Below are 21,159 nucleotides of genomic sequence, written 5' to 3' on the forward strand. Positions count from 1 at the left end.
TTGCTACGATTCCGTCCACGGGAGGCGCTGTTTACTTTTTAGATAACGTTACTCGTAGGCAAGTATAGTGTTGCCAAGTCAACTTTTTCCAGACTGATATTTTTCGACCACTGTGATCGACTCGGTATCATAAGGGTTTCTCCGTAAATATTATAAGCTTTACGAGTACAAACACGTGTTGAAAGCTAACAAAGTTTATATTTACTTATTTGCTTTCATAGTTTACAATATATCAAAAATGTTTTAACACTTGGCAACCCCGACCCTCGACGAGATCGTGGCTGCAGCCATAGCAGCCAGATTCAGCTTGGTCAACAAAGCGGACTGCTAGCAAGCTAACAGTTACGTTATCCCATTACATTTGTTAGCGACAAAGGGCTAAAAGGGGATAGTAAAGCATTCACTGGGACGTCTTTAAAACAGTATGTATAGTTATTGTCTAATTAGGTTGTCATTCTAAAGACATAATAATGTAATTCAATAGTTTTCATGGATCGTATGCAGTAGCTAACTGGTTAGCCTTCAGTGAGGGTGCATTGATTCGGGCAGTGAGCAAAATGAAACTAAACTCTGGTCAGTTTTGTGAATGACGGTTTAATATTTAGACAATGTATCCTAATTTGACATCTTAAGTTTATTTGACCCTTATTCACTGTTAGAATGACACAACAAAATGTCTTTACTCAAATCACGAGTCCCAGATAGTCAGATACAAGGGTGCTAGCAGATAACGGTTTGATTAAAAAAACAAAGGAAAGAAATTAGCCAGGAACTTTAGTCATCTTCCAAAACGGCTGTCATGAAATAATAAATCCCAGTTCGAGCACTTGGGGTGAAATGTTCAATCTGATGGCGAACTGCTGCAACTGGTTGAAACGATGGAGAGAACCTGCAAGGTGAGTGTCTACAACTTTGATCCATTGCCTAAGTCAGAGAGATAATTTTATTTTACTGAGCACATCTGTCAATTCTTATAATCTGTATGTTATCTATTTTGGTACAGTGTTCCCAATTTGTATTTGGACACGTAAGCCACACTCAAAATTCCCGTGGGTGGTTTTTAACTCCTCTTAACTATGTGACTGTCTTCTTTATACTGTATGTCATTCTGTTTTTATTTATGGCAACACAAATTCAACATGGCTGACGAAAGTGAAGATGCACCAAGTACTATTGTTACTATTATTTTGTATTGCATTGGAAAGCGCAATCTGACGAGACGTCACAATTTTCGTGTCTGCATCAAATTAAATTTACAGAAGTCATTTTATATAAAAAAGCATGTTCAATGCAAGTACAGTGTCTACTTTAATATTTCAAATAACTTGTCAAAATAACATGTCAACATATGGGGGAAATAATGTTCCAAAGTGTAAAATTGTCATTAGTGTAATGGTTCTGACTTTTGATCTTTAAATAAACATATAAAATACCAAGTTAAAACATGTAACAATTCAAATAAGTGTTGGCTGTGTTGTATTAAAATGACTAGGCCTAGGTCTTATTTTATTATTTTATAAGTATTTAAATAACATGGGGACTTTTGTCCCAACAATGCAGTTTGCAAGAGATCATTCAGTGTAAGGGCATCAATAAGCCATTCTGAAATCCTAAAAAAAACAGATGGTCATTTGACAGTCTGTGACATCATCAAAATGCACCCTGAAGACCGTGTGGTGCTGCAGAAATGTGAATTCATTGCTCTTGAATATTTGATAATTCCACCTTTTCATCGTGTGGTAGCCTGAGTTACAAAAACACATGTCATTCAGTGAAATTAATTTTAGAGGCCCACAAACAGAGAGAGTTAAAAGACACTGTAAATTACCAAAAAGCCAAAAAGTAAATGCTGTCCCAGTAGCTAGGGCGACACTCTTAAAACCCATTCACACCAAGAACAATAACTATTATGATAATTATAATAATGGTAAATATATCAGCACCCACACTGTTCACACTGTAACACTGTTCATTCTAAGCATGGTTTTGTTGTCTGATGCATTAAATGTTGGAGCTCTTTAAAGCGGAATGCATTCTGATGGGCTGTCAGTGTTTTTATCGTTCATTAACTGGAAATAAAAAATTGCTCTGAAAGTGATTCCACGATATAATTTCTCTGCTGTTATCGTTATTGTTGTGGTGTGGACTCTACTGTTCTTTTATATTTGTAATGATTGTTTTTTTAAACTAACCTATATCTTAGAATGATTGTTTTTTTAAAAACTATATCTTTATAATTATCATTATAGTTATCATACTTGGTGTCAACAGGCCTTTAGCAAGGAAATGTGAGAGGTATTCAGGATTGCAATTGTCAGAATAATAGCTTACCAATATTTTTGAACAGAGAGTTTCCCCTATCTATGGTATGTCACAAGTTCAAAAGGGAACATTGAGGGGATTCTCCACCCAAAAAACCCATCCTGATAACATTGTTTATGTTGGCAAACAAAAAGTATTCATAAATATACCTGCAAGGAGTCACTTTTGGAGCCGAGCAGTCAGAAACAAAGTGACAAGCTAAGCATGGCAGGAGCATCAGAACAGTAGAATAAAATGCTTATTAAAAGATGCCGTCATTTAATCAGGAATATTATTAAAACTAATTTAATGATCCAGACTAATACTAAACAATGGCAATATTATCTCTCTTTTTGGCAAAATGTCATTCAGAGTAACAAACCATGGTCATGCAGCGTAATATATATATATATATATATATATATATATATATATATATATATATATATATATATATATATATATATATATATATATATATATATATATTAGTGTGTGTGTGTGTAAAAATTAAACAATATACTTATTCTGACCTGTAATTATTAAAATATATAAAAGAATAGGCTATGTGATCATACAAAATTTTGTTATATTTTAAATGATTTTCACTTCCTTACAAAAACCTCTTGCTGACAAATGGGTAAAGCCTAGTGGTTAAAAGGATAGTGGCAAGGTATAATGAAAAAAATTACAATGAATTAGTATTTGAGGGCTGCACCGTGATCCTTTTAATATGTCATCAAATGATTCCTGTTTTAAATATTCCTAATAAGATTTTCTGATTCATAAATACTGTTACACTGAATGACATTTTAGTGTGTGTCTTCTGTAAATCATGGGGAAAAAATGTATGATAGTCATTATTTTTTGCTTAGAAAATAAATAAATAAATGGGACACATTCTAATGTACAGGATTTACACATTTATTTTTTTGATGCTTGAAACCCTGTTTCATCCTGGTGTCATTTTCTGTCTAAGTATTTTAGTCCACTTTCATAGAGATGCTGTATGTTGGTGAGAGTCCCTACATGCACCTCTCACTAGTCACTATACATGTTTGAACATGACTCACAATCAGGCATAGGCTTAAATCCAAATGATAAATACCTGATTACTCACATTACCTGCTGTGCCTAAAACAATATGCTTGATAAACCTAAATCTGGGTAAAATGGTTGATCATACCTAAGAATCAGTCTGATTAAAGTGGAGATGTCTGGCCCCAAACTTGCCAGTGATGTTTTAGAGACTCTTACTCTCCACTGACAACTAACTGTCCAAGTTATTTTCTTAATTTCATTGGCTGAATGTAGTGTGTCCTTCAGCACCCTGCCACTCATCTTGTTGGGCTAAGTAGAAATCCCCAGCTAATCCCTCAGATACAGAGCTGACCAGAGGCCAGGAGAGACGAGAGAGAGAGAGAGAGAGAGAGAGAGCGAGAGAGAGAGAGAGAGAGAGAGAGAGAGAGAGAGAGAGAGAGAGAGAGAGAGAGAGAGAGAGAGAGAGAGAGAGAGAGAGAGAGAGAGAGAGAGAGAGAGAGAGAGAGAGAGAGAGTGTGTAGCGACAAAAACAACCGAAGTCAAGGGAAAGGTAGCTGTCATCTTGATCTATTCCCAGTCTGATGAAGGCCTCCTGGTTGCAGAGAACTGTCACCTGGATAGTGCGCTTGATGTCCCTGCGGCGCAAGTGCCGCAGTTAAGTATCTGTTTGTGTGTGTGTTTGGTAGCTAAGGACTTTAGCTTTCCTCTGTGCATCAGTGTTGGCTGTAAGGTTTGCTTATGCCGCGTGGCCCATGTGTTCGTCTGGCATTTCTTCAGAATTAAGCATTGGGTGATGATGGTGAGCAGAAATCCCATGTCACTTCAGGATATTTGTGTTACTCCACAGATGTCTTTTTATGCCTCTTAAGCCTCCACTGGAAGCCTTGTAGTTTAAACAGCTGTGACTCTACAGCCCCTGACAGCTTATCATTGAATTTATATTTTTGACGTCATTAGTGTCGGAAAAGGCCACATTATTTACTTTGTGTTTTTGTTTGTGGTATGCTGAATCATCCTATTTATCCTTGTGTGCTTTTGCCAGTCATGGGATGATGCATTTACGTACAGGCTTAGCTTGTCTTAGCTCACAGCTGTGGGTGAATTCATAACTTAATGTCAAGTTTTTTTTGTTTAGTTTTTTAATGTCAAAAAGTTTAAAGTTGCCTTTATGAATTTTCCAATGACTTGAATGCACCTCTTCTGTGTTTAGCATGCTTTTGTTTTCTGTATACAATTTATCTTGATATTTTTTTGGGACATAAATAATAAAAAAAGGGTTAGTCCTGATATAAAAATGAAAAAGCTTCATTAAAACAATGACATTCTTGAAAAGAAAACTTTATTAAGTGAGTTAGCTTAATCTTAAATTAATAAAAAAAGAATTTCTTAATAATATTTACTTATAAAATACTAATAAAACTAATGTGTTGTGACCATGCAGAACAAAACCTTAAGAAACAGACAAATGACAGGCAATGCAAGTTAATTTATAAAGCACATTTCATTCACAATGGTAATTCAAAGTGCTTTACAAGAAATTAAAATAATCACAACATATGCGTAAGAAAAATATAACAATGAAAGCATGTTTATTTATAAACATGATTAAAATGATTAATTAGTATTATTAATTAAAGTTTGGGGGTACCCCTTTTTGGATTGGAAGAAATCAAGAGTCAGGTTCATGATTTTACAATAGACCAGTCTCTTCTAGTGTCTCTTAACTCCCGCGGGGTGTGTGTGTACACCAATGCACTACTTGCCTGAAATAGCTTCAGTGCCCCCATGACTGCATAAAACCCCAAAATGCACTGCCAGGGACTTTTTCACCCTTAATGGGATGCCTACTTATACACCCGTTGCTACACATATTTATTTGCACCAAACTGTGATCCCAGGCCTGGCGTCTCTTCACGCACATCTGAGTGCGAATTAGGGATGAAACGATTACCGGTTTCACGATAAACCACAATAAAATTTAGTGACGGTTAGTAATATCGTTTAAAATTTAATTATCATTAAAACTGCGTGTGATTATCACGCTTGTGAAAACTCGCTGTAAATCTTGTCCAGTCAGCGTCAGTCTGGCGCAGCGCACCGCTGTTTTTTGAATGAGAAGAAATGGCAGAAGGCAGTGACAGCGCCGGGAGATTTTTCAGACTTCTAAAAGGACCAAATCTGAGGTGTGGTTATATTTTGGCTTTTACAAAAGTCCTGAGGAAAACTTAATCGAAGGTCACCCTGTCTGCAGAACATGCCAGAAGAAAGTCGATGTAATAGGGGAAACACCTCAAATCTGCGAACGCAAGGCAAGTGGACTTTGACCTCAATACCAAAACTACGTCTGGCAATTAATAACGTGAAGCGAACAAACAAATTCAGTCAAGACTGGGGTGACATTTAAGGGATAAAAATCAGGGCTTGACATTAACAACCGCCATTTGTGGGTGTAACGTTGTTTCGCCTGCACATTAGCCACTTTGGCGGTTGAACTTATCATAGTCTTCTCAAAAGCCATCTGTTATAATCACTCTGCGCATTATAACCACTCACACGTGTTTCTATTAAGTTTATGAATGCAATGTCTAATAATCAGAGGCGTTCAGATTAGCCGGAGTTTTGTTCAGAGCGCTCTCACTCGCTGAAATCTGCACTCAAAGCAGAGATAAATGTGCGATGTACGCAGGATATTCACTCATCATACAGTGGTTGACTGTTTTTGTTCTATTTCAGCAGCGAAAATAGTTTCAAACAAACACAGCAGAGCCACAGCGCATCTGATATGACTGGCATAACGCTGGCGAATTTAGGGACCGTCTCTAAAGTTACATACAACATTGGTAACATTATACACGTTTCAAACTTCAATAGCATTTGAAGGGAATGACAGTCATAAAACTGACTGTAAAGTGTTCATCTAGGTGTCCGGTATGATGCACACATTTTGATATTTAATAAAATAAACTGTCAAATCATATGGAAATATGGATATGCATTATTTCACTAGGATACTGTTTTGGCTCTTACACAAAATATGCTAGATTTAAATGCATCATTGCTGAACACTGATGAGAATATTGCTTGAGAATATATTTACAGAGATAATATTAGAGATTATATTTACACCAAATTATTATTATTTATGCGTTGCTATTGACGACGGCCATTATAAGGAAGGAAATACCACAGAATCTAGCTTAAAAAAGTGCATAGAGCTGCTTGATTTACTTGTTGAGATGTTTTAAGTGTGTGCATCTGTTCTTTTTGAACACTTTCATCACATTTTAACTAAACCGTGATAATATTGATAACCGTGATAATTTGGGTCACTATAATCATGATGTGAAATTTCCATACCGTTTCATCCCTAGTGCGAACCCTTATCTCTCTCAACATCTTCCACCCACACAGCCCTAACCAAATAAATAAAATGTTAAATACAAGGATAATTAAAACAGTAAAAATTAATAAAAAGATGATCACCAGATAATCAGTCGGATGTACAGTGGCACAGTGCTCCTTCAGTAAAAGCACAGCTAAACAGATGTTTTGATTCTGTATTTGAATGTGGCTACTGTTGGTACACATCTGATCTCTTCTGGAAGCTGGTTCCAGCTGCAACTGGCATTATAACTAAAAGCAAACTCGCCATGCTTTGAGTGAACCCTTGGTATTTCTAATGGCTCGTTTCTACGGAGTGGTATAGTTCAGTACAGTACAGTACAGTACGATTCGGGACTGTAAACCCTGATCCGGCTTACACGTTGAAAAGGGGTAGAGCAAAAATTGAGCCTTGTGGGAGTCTGCATGTCATGGATGTCCACTCAGACTTATGGTCACATATGTTCACATAGTAACCCCTCCCTTCTAAGGATGACCTGAACCATTTGAAGACTATCCCAGAAAGCCTGACCCAGTTTTCTAGCCTGTCAAGAAGTAGGCCTATGTGATCGACAGTGTCGAATTCAGCACTGAGATCAAGTAGTACTGATAATAGTAGTAGTAAAGATAGTGTTGTGTCTGTACTATGATGCGGTCAGAAACCAGATTTAAAATTGTCCAAGTATCCATTCGAGGTTAAGAATTTGTTCAGCTAATTGAATACAACTTTTTTCAATTATCTTGGCCATGAAAGGAGATTTGAGATTGGTCTATAGTTGGCAGTGGTGGAAAGAGTACTGAAAAAGCATACTCAAGTAAAAGTACTGTTACTTGTCAAAACATTTTGTGCAAGTAGAGTAAAAGTACCTGTCCTAAATACTACTCAAAGTAGGAGTAAAAAGTAGCCCTTGTAAAAGTACTCAAGAGTAGTGAGTATTATGCTATGAATGTTATTCCTCTTTATACCCTGCAAATTAAAAATGTAGCTTACTCTTTTATGGATGATTCTCAGTAAGAACAAAAAAACATGAGATCAACAGTATTTCAATATTTCTCCAAGTTTTATTTCTGACTGTTAGCACTAAAAATACAGCCATGCAATATTTGAGAAAGCAACCAATAATCTGGTAACATTTATGACAACCATTCTGTAGAGGTTTTCTTGCGGTTAATTTAAAAATGTTGCAAAGCGTTGTACATTAACAATTTTATGTTAAAAAAGCAGTTCTTTCTTTTCAAGACGCATTCATGGTACTGCTTTAATTTCAATGGATGTTTTCTCTGTTAAAAGAATAGGCTACACTTCAGAAATCAGAATCGACTGACTCACAATTTTCACCACTGATTATTTTTGCTTGTAATTTAAAACATAAACCTGATTTAAATATAAATCTGATGTTTTATGAAAGTTATTTGCTATATACATGGACTACAATTTTGAATCGCCATGTGAGAACACATTACATTAAAATATGCACTTGTAATGAGTGTAAAATCAACATTATAATTTTCACTCAAAATCTTTTCTTTATTAGTAAAAACTCTGATTCTCTTATTATATAAAAATATATTTTTTTGATTTTCATTGGATTGTCTTTTGATTTTATTATGCTGGTATGTATATTTTGGGAGTTTTATATATGATTTGTAATGAAGTGTACCGCCCCTTTAAGAAACACTTAACTTTGGACGCGTTCTCTCCTCGCTCAGTTGTAAACTACGCTGAGATGAAGATATATGTTGGCTCACAGAGCAATTTCACGATTTAAGTCATGATACAGTAACAAGCAACAACCCCCTTTCATAAAGCGCGCGTGCCTCTCACTCTAGGCTGGTCGCGACTCCCTGCGCTATGGTTGATACTACGGGAGTCACACGCGTGACGCATGGAGACAGGACTTATTATTCGCCTTGGCCAATCACATTGACAGGACAAAAATAAACATAATGTAGTGACTGCAGGTTTTGGGAAAATAGCGCAGTTAAAGTACCGATACAGCACTTAAAATGTACTCAAGTAAAAGTACACTGTTTTTAAACTACTTAATAAAGTACAATTCCTGAGAAAAACTACTCAATTACAGTAACGAGAGTATTTGTAATTCGTTACTTTACACCACTGATAGTTGCTTAACAGGGTCTTATATTTTTCAGGAGGAGATTAACAACTGCGGTTTTAAGGGACTCCCAGAAATAAATGAGGCATTTACACTTCTAGGAGATCAGCTTCTGAACAGTTAAACACAGTTTTGGAAAAAAAGAAGTGGGGACTGGGGAATGTGTCAAGGGTGCAGGTCGATGTTTTAAGATGCTGTACAGTTTCTTCCAAGATTTTACCTTCGATTGCCTCAAAATCGGACATAGTGTCTAATTTCTGAAGTTGTGGTCGAGTCTGTCTGACCTCAGCACCACACGAGGATATGCTGATCACCTTTCTGATATTATTGATCTTCTCAGAAAAAAAGGTAGCAAACTCAATGCATTTGCTTTCGGAGTGCAATTAACTGGGAATGTGACTTGGGGTTTGTTAGTCTCTCTACAGTAGCGAAAAGAGTGCGGGTGTTGATTAAGTTGATGTTTATAATGTTTATAAGAAGAAGTCTGCCTAGTTCCACATTGAAAGCATGAAGGCTGTCTTTAGATGTTATAATGGACTACAAGTTTTGTCTTCCGCCACATGCGCTCAGCTTTTAAGCATTTTCCTTTCATACTTTGAAGTTTGAGCTGCTGTTGTGTTTCTCCAAGGTGCTTTAGGTCTGCTGTCTTTTTCCCGACTTTCACAGGAGCAATGTCATCAATAACATTCTTGACTTTTGAGTTAAAGGAATCAAGGAGAAGATCAACAGGGTCTGCAGATATGTTTTGTGTCAGAGATATAACCTTCATAAATAGCACACTAGTGTTCTCTTTTTGACAGAGACAGATCTAGCTTCAATGGCACTACAGGACAATTATATAATAGAAAAGACCCCAGTAGCGCTTTAGTTAATCTTTTAGACAAGGTTAGTTCAACTAAAATGGCATGTGGTGCAACTCCCCAAAAACGTTGAGATTTAAGAATTATTGTAAAATAAAGTGTTACCAAGTTTTTCAAATATTTTCTAAGCACTTGGCACAGGTTTTTTAAAGCATTTTACAGAAAAATATTTCTTGTTAGAAGGGCTGTCTTGAACTTGGGAGGTTTGTGGGTGACGCATAATGAAGTGATGCTGTATTTGTGTTTTTGCAGGAAGGTGACATTAGTAATGGTCGGACTTGACAATGCTGGAAAAACTGCTACAGTCAGAGGAATCCAGGGAGGTAAATCTTCACCGTAATATCTTCTTGAGTATTTTTTTATGTTTTTTTGTTTTCAAGATCCAGAATCATTCTCATAATGTGTATATTTCTGTCATAGAAAGTCCTTTAGATGTAGCACCTACAGTGGGCTTCTCAAAGGTGGACCTGAAGCAGGGGAAGTTTGAGGTCACAATCTTTGACCTGGGTGGCGGTAAACGTATCCGTGGCATTTGGAAAAACTACTACTCTGAGTCTTATGGAGTGGTGTTTGTTGTGGACTCCAGTGATGTCCAGAGGATCCACGAAACCAGGGACACAATGGCCGAGGTTCTCCGGCACCCTCGTATTGCAGGCAAACCTGTATTAGTGTGAGTTTTCAGACTGTGTTTGTGGTTGAATGTGACCCTAATGACCGGTATAGGTAGAGATCATCAAATATGGAAGATTAAATGGCTGTCAATAGAATCAAAACATAAGTCACTGGCAGTAGACAAAATTAATATAGAACACATGTATAGCAGCACAATATACAGAAAATCAAAGAAAATACACAGTGCCCTTCAAAGATCTGTGTATAAACATCTATAAAATGTCTTCTAATTGGTTTGTTGTGTAATAACCTTTATTGGCAATCACTCAATAAAGCTATAAAGGTGTGCTGCCCAAATAATCTAAAAAAATAATAATAAAGAAACCTGGGCCAGTTTAATCCAATTATCAGGCATCACAGCTGCCAAGAGTCAGGGTGTGTCTGACTCTGAATGTGACATTTATGTATCGCATTACGTATTCAAAAAGAAAGTAATTATTGCTGGTTTTCAATGATAAATGCAAGTTACTTTAATGCATTTACACCAGTAAATAATAGGAATTTATGCTGATATTGTGCAAAATTCCACTTTGCCTAGGGCGAAAGGTGAAAAGTAAAATATCCCACATTCACATACCACATTAAGTGTTTTGATATACTGGGGGGAAATGAAAAAGGCCTTTGTCCAGGTGGCTGGGGTCTTAAATCTTTTTTTTTTTTGCTTAAGTACTAATCTGCCTTATGAAGATTGCATTTTGGGAAGCACATCCTCATTGATACATTCAGCTTACAACACCACCCTGTACACGCCTCTACACTTTTGCATGGCCCAGCTCCTCTAACAGGCAGTTCTACTACCTGTCAGAATGATTTCAATGAAAGATCTCGGCACCTGGGGGCCCATCCTCAATTTCCCTTAGTGCCTGAGATAATATAGGTATTGATGTGATCTTAAACAAGCTGTCAGCATGTGTGGTTCAAGTGAATCCTTTGAATGGCTTCTTGTTCTTGCTGGTATTTGGTAATTATACCAACACCACCATGTCGATTCTTTACTATCTCGTAGCTTTTGTTGATCAGACCCAGCTTTGTGTGTAAATTGGAGAATAGAAGATAGCTCAGAACAGAACCCTGGTGAACACCCATTTTTAAATGCATCCGGCCCTCCTTCACCTCCCATGTCTGCCTGTCAGAAAGAGGAAGGTGTTCAAGGCTAAGACCTTGAGTTTGCTGATGAGCCTGGAGGGTTTGATGAATGTCGAGCTGTAATCAGTGAAGAGCATTCTCACATAATTCCTGCCAAGTGGAACATGGCGGTGTGCAATACATCATCTGTATATCTGTTGGAGCGTTGGACAAGCTGCAGTAACTGAGGGAGCAGCAGATGAAGTCCTTGACTAAATATAGCCTGTTAAGTGTGCTAATAAGTCAAGAGTGCTCTATAACACAAGGCTAATTATTCAGTCCATCTCAAGTGCAGACCTCAAGCCATTTGTTTGTGACAGCTTACCTAGTAACATGTACACCTAGTGACCAGCATATATTCTTTTGATTGACTTTCAGACTGGCTAATAAACAGGACCAAGATGGGGCATTGGCTGAAGCAGATATCATCGAGACCTTGTCATTAGAGAAGCTTGTCAACGAGAATAAATGCCTCTGTCAGATTGTGAGTTAATATTTAAAGAGTTTATATTAATCAGAGACCAGTTTGAGTTTGTAACTAATGTGGAAATAATGACTTGAAATTAATTTTTAATTCATCAAATGACTTGAAAGAAATGCTGCAAAACAATCATATAAAACTGAACTAAATGTGGTTTCCTCTTATCTTAGGAGCCCTGTTCTGCTGTGTTGGGTTATGGCAAGAAGGTTGACAAATCCATCAAGAATGGCCTTAACTGGCTCCTGAATAACATTGCCAAGGACTACGAGGCAATTTCAGAGCGTGTGCAAAAAGATACAGCAGAGCAAAAGGCTCAGGAAGAGCAAGACAAGAAGGAAAGAGCAGAGAGAGTCCGGCGGATCAGAGAGGAGAGGTCAGTGACTTTTCACACAGATTGTCATTTCTCTTTTCCAGATATGCCTAGTCGGCATAGTCAATAGGAATAGTTTGAAACAATATAGTTGAGTTCTGAAATGAGTTCATACTAAACTGGTTTTATTTGCTTTTATATTCAAATATGTACTCTTAGTTAGTCTGACTGTGTTTTTCTTTGTTTTACTGCAGAGTAACTGCATGAAATGAAAATGTTCCCTGTTTAGTAAATGCATTTTATAGATTTTAATTGTGAATGATTCATCCATGTATATGTTTTTTTTAGTTTTGTTGTCGTAATGTTTAATCTAAACTCAATCTTCCATGCAACTGACAGACTTCTCTCTGGTGACATGCCAGACTTTTTCAGGTCAAAAGCGAGCGTGCTAGTGTGTGCCAGGGCCAGTTGCGTTTCCACTGTAACTTACACGGCTTGATTGTGCCTCGTCTGGGCTGCCAACGGCCAGGGTTTTTTGGCCCACTGTATTCCTTGGTTTAAAGCAGGGCAATAGGGTCTTGAGTAGTTGTTAGAGTTTGAGAGTCAACACCACTGCTAGTTTCCATGTTTTCATATCAGGCTAGCAGCTAACCTAAAAATGTTAGACATTTATAAAAAATTTCAGCTCAAAACTCACTTTAAGACACCAGCGAGTGTGTGAAATGACTTCCGATTGCGATCTGATGGGGATTCTGATCACAGTATGAGGCAGAAATATATTTATATGTGATGCTAAAAGCTACTTATGTTAACCATTGCCTTAATATAAATGCATATATGACTATAGAAAATACCTGAGACTGCTTGAAGAACTAAGATAAAGCATAAAGGATTATAATTGTGTTTCTTTGGTTTCATGTTTCATCTGTCTCTTCCCTGTTCCTTTGTTGATACCAGACTTCTGCATCTGCGGATGTCATAAATTACATATACTCCAGTTAAATCATATAACTCATAACTCCTGTTTTCTGTCTGTGAGCTCCCTCTGTTGCTCTGACTGAAGGGATAACAGTATAGGGAGATGGGAGACATTTCTCAAGCATCCCCAGATCGCATACTTTCGTGGAAAATGTATAGAAATGCTCATTCTTTATAAAGAAATATGTTTTGTGCATTGCTGTGATCGCAAATAAATGGAAGCAGGTGGTACTGAATAAGTATGTGTTCTTTTTTTATGTAAAAAAGATATATGCAGTTTAATTCAGCATGTTTTATCACTCCCGATCTAGTTAGACTACTATCGGGAATAGTTTTCAGTCTGCTTCCCTGTGATGGTGGGGTTGTGTGACGTTGTTCTGTGGAGGTGTGTTAAGGGTGGATTTTAGGGTAGTACTGCAGGGCTACTGGCCCGGCAGTGGAAATGCAGCTTGATTTTGGCCTCACAGCTTAAAGTCCGAGGCTACTGTTAGCCCTGGTTCGCATTAGCCTGACAGTGGAAAAGCGGCTATTCATTTGAGTGCAACACCTCAAAATCCAATTGACAGCCAATTGATAGAACCATGTCCTCACCCTACATTCTTGCTTTTATTTGAAAAGAGATCATCATACTAAACACCACCATCTGCCGTCTCATTGCTTTTAGGTCCATCAAAACTGCATTTACAGCACAAATTGAGTTCAAACTGCGTAAGGCTGCAGAACTGTGTGTGTAAAAGGGAGAATAAAAGGGTGCCTAGGACAGAACCCTGGGGAACACCCATTTTTAAATGGCTGTTGATAATGTTTGCAGCCTCTGACCGCAATTTTTTTTTTTTTTAAACGTTACACTCCAATGTAATTCACAATAATGAAGAAAATATGTCTCCTACGTGTGTTTCATTATGACTCTAAAGTGTTCAAAATGCAAACAATAGTTTGATGATGTTTTGCACTAACAGAGACCGGCAGGAGAAAGAGGAGGCAGAGCGAGAAGGAAGGACACTGAAAGAGGATGAGCTAGATGAGGTCAACATGCCCAACCCATTCCAGCCAATAAACAATGTTATTACTGAGGTTAGTTGTCACATTGTTTCTTTTAATACACAAGTTGGATGAAATCCTTAAGATGCAAAAATAAATACAAAATACTGATTTATACAAAAATCCCAGTTTGAAGACAAACTAAACAAAGAGCACGAGATGCAAAGACACAGAGAAGAGGGCAAGCAGAGCAGTGTGCAAGAACAAACAGCCTTTCAAGAGGATGAGGAGGAGGAAGAGGATGAGGATGAAGAGAGCGAGAGACAGACCCCGGAGAGTACAGAATCAGGTTGGACCTCTAATTCCTCAAAAGTCTCCATTATGCTGAGAGTAATAAATGAAGAAAGGTTTATTTTTGCATTGTCAGTTCATTTTAAATAGAAGCTTTTGCTATTATGACACATGAAGAACGTATTTGCGTCTGCTGTTTCTTGGAGTGGATGAAGTGTTTTCAATGTCTCTGTCACCTTTAATCAGGAGCAGTGGACCAGACCAAAAAGAAAACTAGGAAATTACGATTGAAACGCAAGCATAGAGTTGACCCTCTTAGAGTGGAAGAAGCAGCAGCCAAAAGCCCCACCCCTCCTCTTCTACCAGGTAAGAAGGCCTCTTTTACACTAGTTTCTCGGATATGAATAACCGAAAAATTCAGTTTACGATGGTTTTTGCACTAAGAACCTTTGTCAGTGATGTCTCTTTGCAATTGGAAAAAAAAACATTTGAACAAATGGCTGAGACCAGGGGGTGAGCTGCAGCGGGGGGAAAAAGTGTACATCGCAAGCATAGGAGCACTTTATATTAAACATTTCAAAGAATGCCACAAGAATACATTTTCACGTGGCCAGGTTGCCATGCCAAGTACTTTGACCAAAGCAAAGTGCCATGCAAAGTGCTTGTTCTGTTCATTGCGGTTGAGAGGTTTTCACCAAGACATACAGTACATACATACCTTACATTTTACTGTTATATTCTTATAATTCAAGCATTTCCATTTGCTAAACAACAATCCGAGATCCTGGACGCAAGCATTCACAGTAGAACTTCTTCAAATCTGTTTATTGAAACAATACTTCATATCCGTCCTTCGGAATAGACATTAAACCGAGGTCCTTACTCTCTGTGGTCATTAAAAATCCCATGGCACTTCCCGTAAAAGAATAGGGGTGTAACCCCGGTGTCCTGGCCAAATTCCCTCCATTGGCCCTTACCAATCATGGCCTCCTAATAATCACCCTCTCTCCTCTCCACCAAGAGCTGGTGTGTGGTGAGCGCACTGGCGCCATTGTACTGTGGCTGCCGTCGCATCATCCAAGTGGATGCTGCACACTGGTGGTGGTTGAGGAGAGACCCCTGACGTAGTTGTATAGCGCTTTGGGTGTACAGTAGTACATATGAAAGCGCTATATAAATGCCTCATTCATTCATTCATTCATTCATATAGTGCACATGCATGTCAGAAAACTAGCAACAGAGGAAGGGAGTGGAATAATTCACACCCGGCTATAAGTCGCACCAGGTCAAAATTGCATTGTTGAGAGAAAAAAAACACAGATAAGTTGCATTGGTCACTTTTTTATTGCATTGAGAAATAATGTAAAACACTGATAAAATAAAACCAAATGTTTACAAACATTAAAATTGCTATAATCATATTTTTGGTTCCCTTCACTCCACAATGTTCATGGTATTCAGAACAGAACAGGAATGAAAAATATAAGGATAAAAAAAAAAAAAACTACAAAAATTACACTGGAATTTTTTTTTAAATAAATGCCTAGCCTAAAGAGATTTATTTAAAGCAAAACTGAAACTACCGGTATGCACTATAACTCAAGGTCATGTACCTCTCTCATTCCGCACAAATCTACGTTTTGCATTCGGCACAAATCTTTGTTTTTGAACCGTTGTTTTTATCCTTGCATTATATAAGTTGCAGCATGTTTTAGGTTAATTTAAAAAATATTTTTTTTTATCCAATACATAACGCAAGTAATGTTTTTTTATAGAAATAATAGTTTTAATGGCATACTAGAAAATAAAGAGCAGTCACTTTACAACATAGCTTTTTTTCTGTATTGTGGCATACATCAGAGAAAAATGGATTATTGAAAAGGGTAAAAATGTAGAGTCGGTTTTTGATTGATTGTAAGAAGAGGCTAGGTTTAAAGGGATAGTTCACTTAAAGGGGTACTTCAGCGCTGGGAAGATGAATGTGTATTTAAACTGGGTCATTTATGTAGTAGAAATGTGAAATTATTTTTGAATTTGGTGCCTTCTAGACCGAGAAAAGACAGAAAATGTATTTTTGTCTCATGTGGATGAAAGACAACTCCCAGAATGCACTTGCTTCGCTGGTTATATCACTTGTCCACCGCGGCACCGCTCCCACCGTCGTTTTGATATTCATAGTAATAAAATAATTTTGTTCAGTTAGAGAATAAACACTACAATTAAAAACTGAACGTGTTTTTTCAATAAAGTGTGAGTGAGCCGAACAAAAGTCACTGCGCAAACGCAGCAGGAGTCAGATTTCATTCATCATGAGAGCGAAGAGCTGAGCAGCGCTGAGGTAAGCGCGGCAGTCATTCTCGGCACGTGTCCAGTCTGGTGCGTTTTCAGATCATGCCTATGGAACAGAGGGGGGCAAACTACGGCCCGCCGAAGACTTTCATCCGGCCCGCGGGGGGGTTTAAAAATATTACACACGAGTAACGGTTTTGGTTCAGAATTACTAATTTGATGCAATACAGGCGAACGCCACTAGATGGCAGTATAGCACGCAGTTAGGTACTAACTACTACATACTAACTCTACTGTATGAATGAATGGTGTCGGTAATAACTCGGACGAAATAATGAGTGTGGCGAAAAAAAGAAAAGTGGACTCAGAATGTCGCGTGTTCAATGAAGAATGGACTGCAAAATACTTCTTCACCAGTGTCGGACAGAAGGCGGTATGTCTAATATGCCAAGAAAGTATAGCCGTTTTTAAAGAGTACAACCTCAGTCGGCATTTTTCAAGCAAACATTCAAATTATGCTGCAAACCTGTCATCTGCAGAAAAGGCAAACAAGGCTTTACAACTCTCTACAAACTTAAAAGCCCAGCAAAATACATTTACAAAACAGTGCTCTATTCAAGAATCTGTAACGAAAGCTAGTTATGTACTGGCACATAAAATTGCAAAGCACAGCAAGCCTTTTTCGGATGGGGAATTTGTGAAAGACTGTATGGTGGAGACTGCTGACATACTTTGTCCTGCTTCTAAAAGTCAGTTCGAGAAAATGAGTTTATCGCTGAGAACAATTACCAGGCGCGTGACCGATTCAGTCTTTTTTCTATCGCACTGGATGAAAGTACCGACATCACAGACACTGCCCAACTTTTGATTTTTGTCAGAGGAATAAACGAAAATTTAGAAATAACAGAGGAACTCCTCGGGATGGAATCAATGATGGGAACGACCAGGGGCGTAGATCTGTATGAAAGTGTGCCCGCCTGCTTGGAAAAAAATAACCTGCTGTGGAGAAAGCTGACAAGCGTCACAACAGATGGATCGCCAAATCTAACCGGTAAAAATCTTGGACTGCTAAAAAGGTTACAAGACAAAGTAAAAGACGAAAGCCCAAACTCAGAAGAACTGATTTTTCTTCACTGCATAATACATCAGGAAGCCTTGTGTAAAAGTGTGTTGAAGCTAGAAAATGTTGTCAAAGTGGTTGTGAAGCTTGTCAACTTTATACGGGTAAGAGCGCTTAACCTCATGATCATCTGTGCATTGTTTAAGCATGAATTAATGCATATTAGTGCACCAGTTGTTACCATTACCAAGTGTTACGTTGTTGTTTAATGTGACAAATGTTTCTGTCAGAAAATATATTTTCCATGCATACTTCCATTAAAAGTTATTTTATCAAGGATTTAGTATACGGCCCTTCACTTGATTTGCAAAACTTGATGTGGCCCTCTGGTCTAAAAAGTTTGCCCACCTCTGCTATGGAAGCTTAACTTTCATAGGAATTCATTGAAAAGTTGAAACACTCACTTTGCTCCGCACTGCTCCGTTATGAATGCCTGATTCGAGCAGCAGCGGCGGGTTGATAACATGCGGAACTAACTCCTAATACTGGCTGTAGTCTATAGTCTCTGGCCAAAAAATCCTCAGATGACGCAAAATGACGATATTTGCGTCATCTGAAGATTTTTTCCAGAAATAAAGCGCACAATTCTCTTGTCTCAGGGGGACATGAGGGGGGAAAGTACGATAATTCAAATATACTACCGGGTTTCTACTGATACAAAGCTTAATGCTAAATCGCTGAAGTAACCCTTTAAAAATGAAAATTCTGTCATTATTTACCGAATTTAATTAATTTCTTTGTTCTGCTGAACACAAAGGAAGATATTTGGAAGAATGTTTGTAATCAAGCAGATATCGGCAGCCATTGACTACCATAGTATTTTTCTCCCCACTATGGTAGTCAGTGGCTGCCGAGATCTGCTTGGTTACAAACATTCTTCCAAATATCTTCCTTTGTGTTCAGCAGAACAAATAAATTGGAAACTCGAGGGTGAGTAAATTACAGAATTTCTATCCCTTTAAGTCCAGCATGTTACCAGAGAGAAGTCTGTCATGTCACTGGAAGATTGAGTTATGACATTTTGATTAAGAAAAAAAAAACATTGCAGTGGTGAAGTCAGAGAAAGTCTTTCTTCTATCATTTGCTAAGCATTCATTTTCATGGTCAAATAACCACCGATTTGTCCTAAGTTGTCCCTTTTGTTTCCCTTTTAACAGCTAATCATTTGACTTTTTTCTTGGTTTTAGTTGGATGGGCTACTCCTAAAGTTTCTAGGCTTCCCAAGCTTGAGCCTCTTGGAGATTCAAGGCATTCTGGTAATTGTTGGTCCATTGCATCTGTTCCATCTCCGGCATGTCGACCAGCCTGCACATCACTAACATTCTTTTTTTTCCTCATTCTGTTTCCTAACCATGTAAGCGTCTCCCATAGTTCTCTCTTTAAAGCTGTTTTCTCTCCATCCACACAGCAAGCCTCAGCCACATCCTTCCTGTACAGTCATCTGTCATCAGCCAACAGAAATACCACAACCATCCACCTTGATATTGTACCTAATAAATGCTACTAGCATAATCTCCTTAACAACTTGCTTCCTGCACTGTGATTAATGTGTGTTATTTATTTTCCTGACGCTTGCAGGAAACATTTTGAATTCTGCATATCATGTTCTATATCCTCTTTTGAGCAGGCAGTGACATTTTGATCTAGGAATTTCTTTATGTAGCGTTAACCTTGTAGTCAGTAGTAAATAGTTGATCCTTGATTGTAAAAAATGGACATTGCTGACCTAATTTTCTTTTTCCATGACTCTCTTTTATTGGCAGATTTCTTTGGCAAACCTCTTCCACCTGTAGCAATTAGGCAGAGGCCGAACAGCGATACTCATGATGTAATTTCCTAACACTACCTCTGCTCCCCCCCCCCCCCTCGTGGTTCACAATTCTTAAGAGTCCCAACCAATCAAAGTATTGTTTTGTTCTTATCTTCAAGCACGGGCAATGTAGCCCATAAGAGAGGAACTGATACCCAATCGGCATACCCAGATGGATCACATGAACTCGAGCAACTAATGACTGATGACCATCAGAAGCTGTTTCCTGGCCAGTGTTTATGAGATGAAGGGACATGGACATTCACTGTATGACATAATCTTAGAATGTTCTTACATTTAGAACGGTTGAATATTTTGATTTCTGTAGAGACGTTTGTTTAGTTTTATCAAAGTACTTAAAATCAGTATTAACAGACATTTGCAACTCGATCGAGATTTTTTGTGGGAAAACACATTACAGACCTATTTTTTAAGAGAATTGAAAAATATGTAAATATATAAAAGAGTTTAAATTTGTGTACCTGAAATTGTACAAACATGTTCTTATGGTCCATGTGCATATATTAAGCTCTTGTGCATATCAATGAATTGACACAGTTTGCCTTTAAAATATCAGAAAATATCTTTTTTTTTCTTTTCAGCATCATCTATAAGTTTATACACTACGTTGTCTTAATTTTGAGAACGACATTCATACTCTCAAATAGCACCAGCAACAGATTAAGAGATCTTGAGAAAGTGAACTTTTTACATGTGATTTGAAACATTTTAAGGTTTTGTACAAGCTCATTGAGTTTGAAACAGCATTTTTCTCACATATGGTGCATCATGCTTTATCAGGGAGGAAAACATTTGTCGTCTTCTAAAAGGCGATGAAGCGTTGCACTTGGTGTAACAATCCATATAAATTAAATATAGATTTTAATGTATGTCATATACTGTATACGCTGCTTTCATATTTATTTTATGCTATTGCGAATTTTATAATTGACATTTTTGTTGGATGTGTTTTTGTTTTGTATTTTACCCCACATACTAATATTTGGTTGATGAGAAATTCTGTCCATCATCCAGTTTGCTTTGCTTTAAGTACCTGCGCCTTTTGTAACCAGTTTACATTTAATATGGGTGACAAATTTAAAAGAGAGAGAGAGAGAGCGTAAGTGCGTTCCTTTATGTTCACTCTCACTTAACACATCTCTGTGTCATTACAACTGTTTCACAATGCACATACACATTTTTGCACAACTGTTAGCAGCACCCTCTGCTGGTGTATGCCGTAACTACACCATGGTTTTGTTCATTAAAACTATTAAAAGAGCTGAACTGTGGAGATGCTTACTGTGTGATTCATGGCAACAAAGAAAGAAAGATGCCTATTGTAGTTTAATTTATTTTGCAAGGATTATATTAAAATTCAAAGGGAAATTCTGTTATAGTT

At 37.6% G+C, this 21,159-nt stretch overlaps 1 protein-coding gene across 10 annotated transcripts; it reads left to right on the forward strand.

Annotated features, from left to right (window-relative positions):
- Positions 1-95: 95 nt before the first annotated feature.
- Positions 96-21,049, forward strand: arl13b (ADP-ribosylation factor-like 13b). 10 transcript variants are annotated; one of them, XR_013816241.1, is made up of 11 exons: positions 96-896; positions 9,953-10,023; positions 10,121-10,370; positions 11,876-11,981; positions 12,149-12,351; positions 14,226-14,340; positions 14,437-14,596; positions 14,785-14,904; positions 19,135-19,203; positions 19,356-19,775; positions 19,877-21,049. XR_013816241.1 is itself a non-coding variant. In XM_079813143.1 (11 exons), the coding sequence occupies exons 1-11, from the start codon at positions 838-840 to the stop codon at positions 19,895-19,897; spliced, it is 1,239 nt and encodes a 412-aa protein (XP_079669269.1). In that variant the 5' UTR covers positions 96-837; the 3' UTR covers positions 19,898-21,049. The 10 variants fall into 10 exon arrangements, 9 of the variants coding, with proteins under 9 accessions (XP_079669269.1, XP_079669272.1, XP_079669274.1 ...); XM_079813143.1 differs by having other exon boundaries at positions 19,711-19,775; XM_079813147.1 differs by lacking the exon at positions 96-896 and adding an exon at positions 3,800-4,001 and having other exon boundaries at positions 19,711-19,775.
- The last annotated feature ends 110 nt before the right edge of the window (positions 21,050-21,159 follow it).

This window comes from Gobio gobio (assembly GCF_949357685.1).
Source record: "Gobio gobio genome assembly, chromosome: 3".
NCBI classification, from domain to species: Eukaryota; Metazoa; Chordata; class Actinopteri; order Cypriniformes; family Gobionidae; genus Gobio; species Gobio gobio.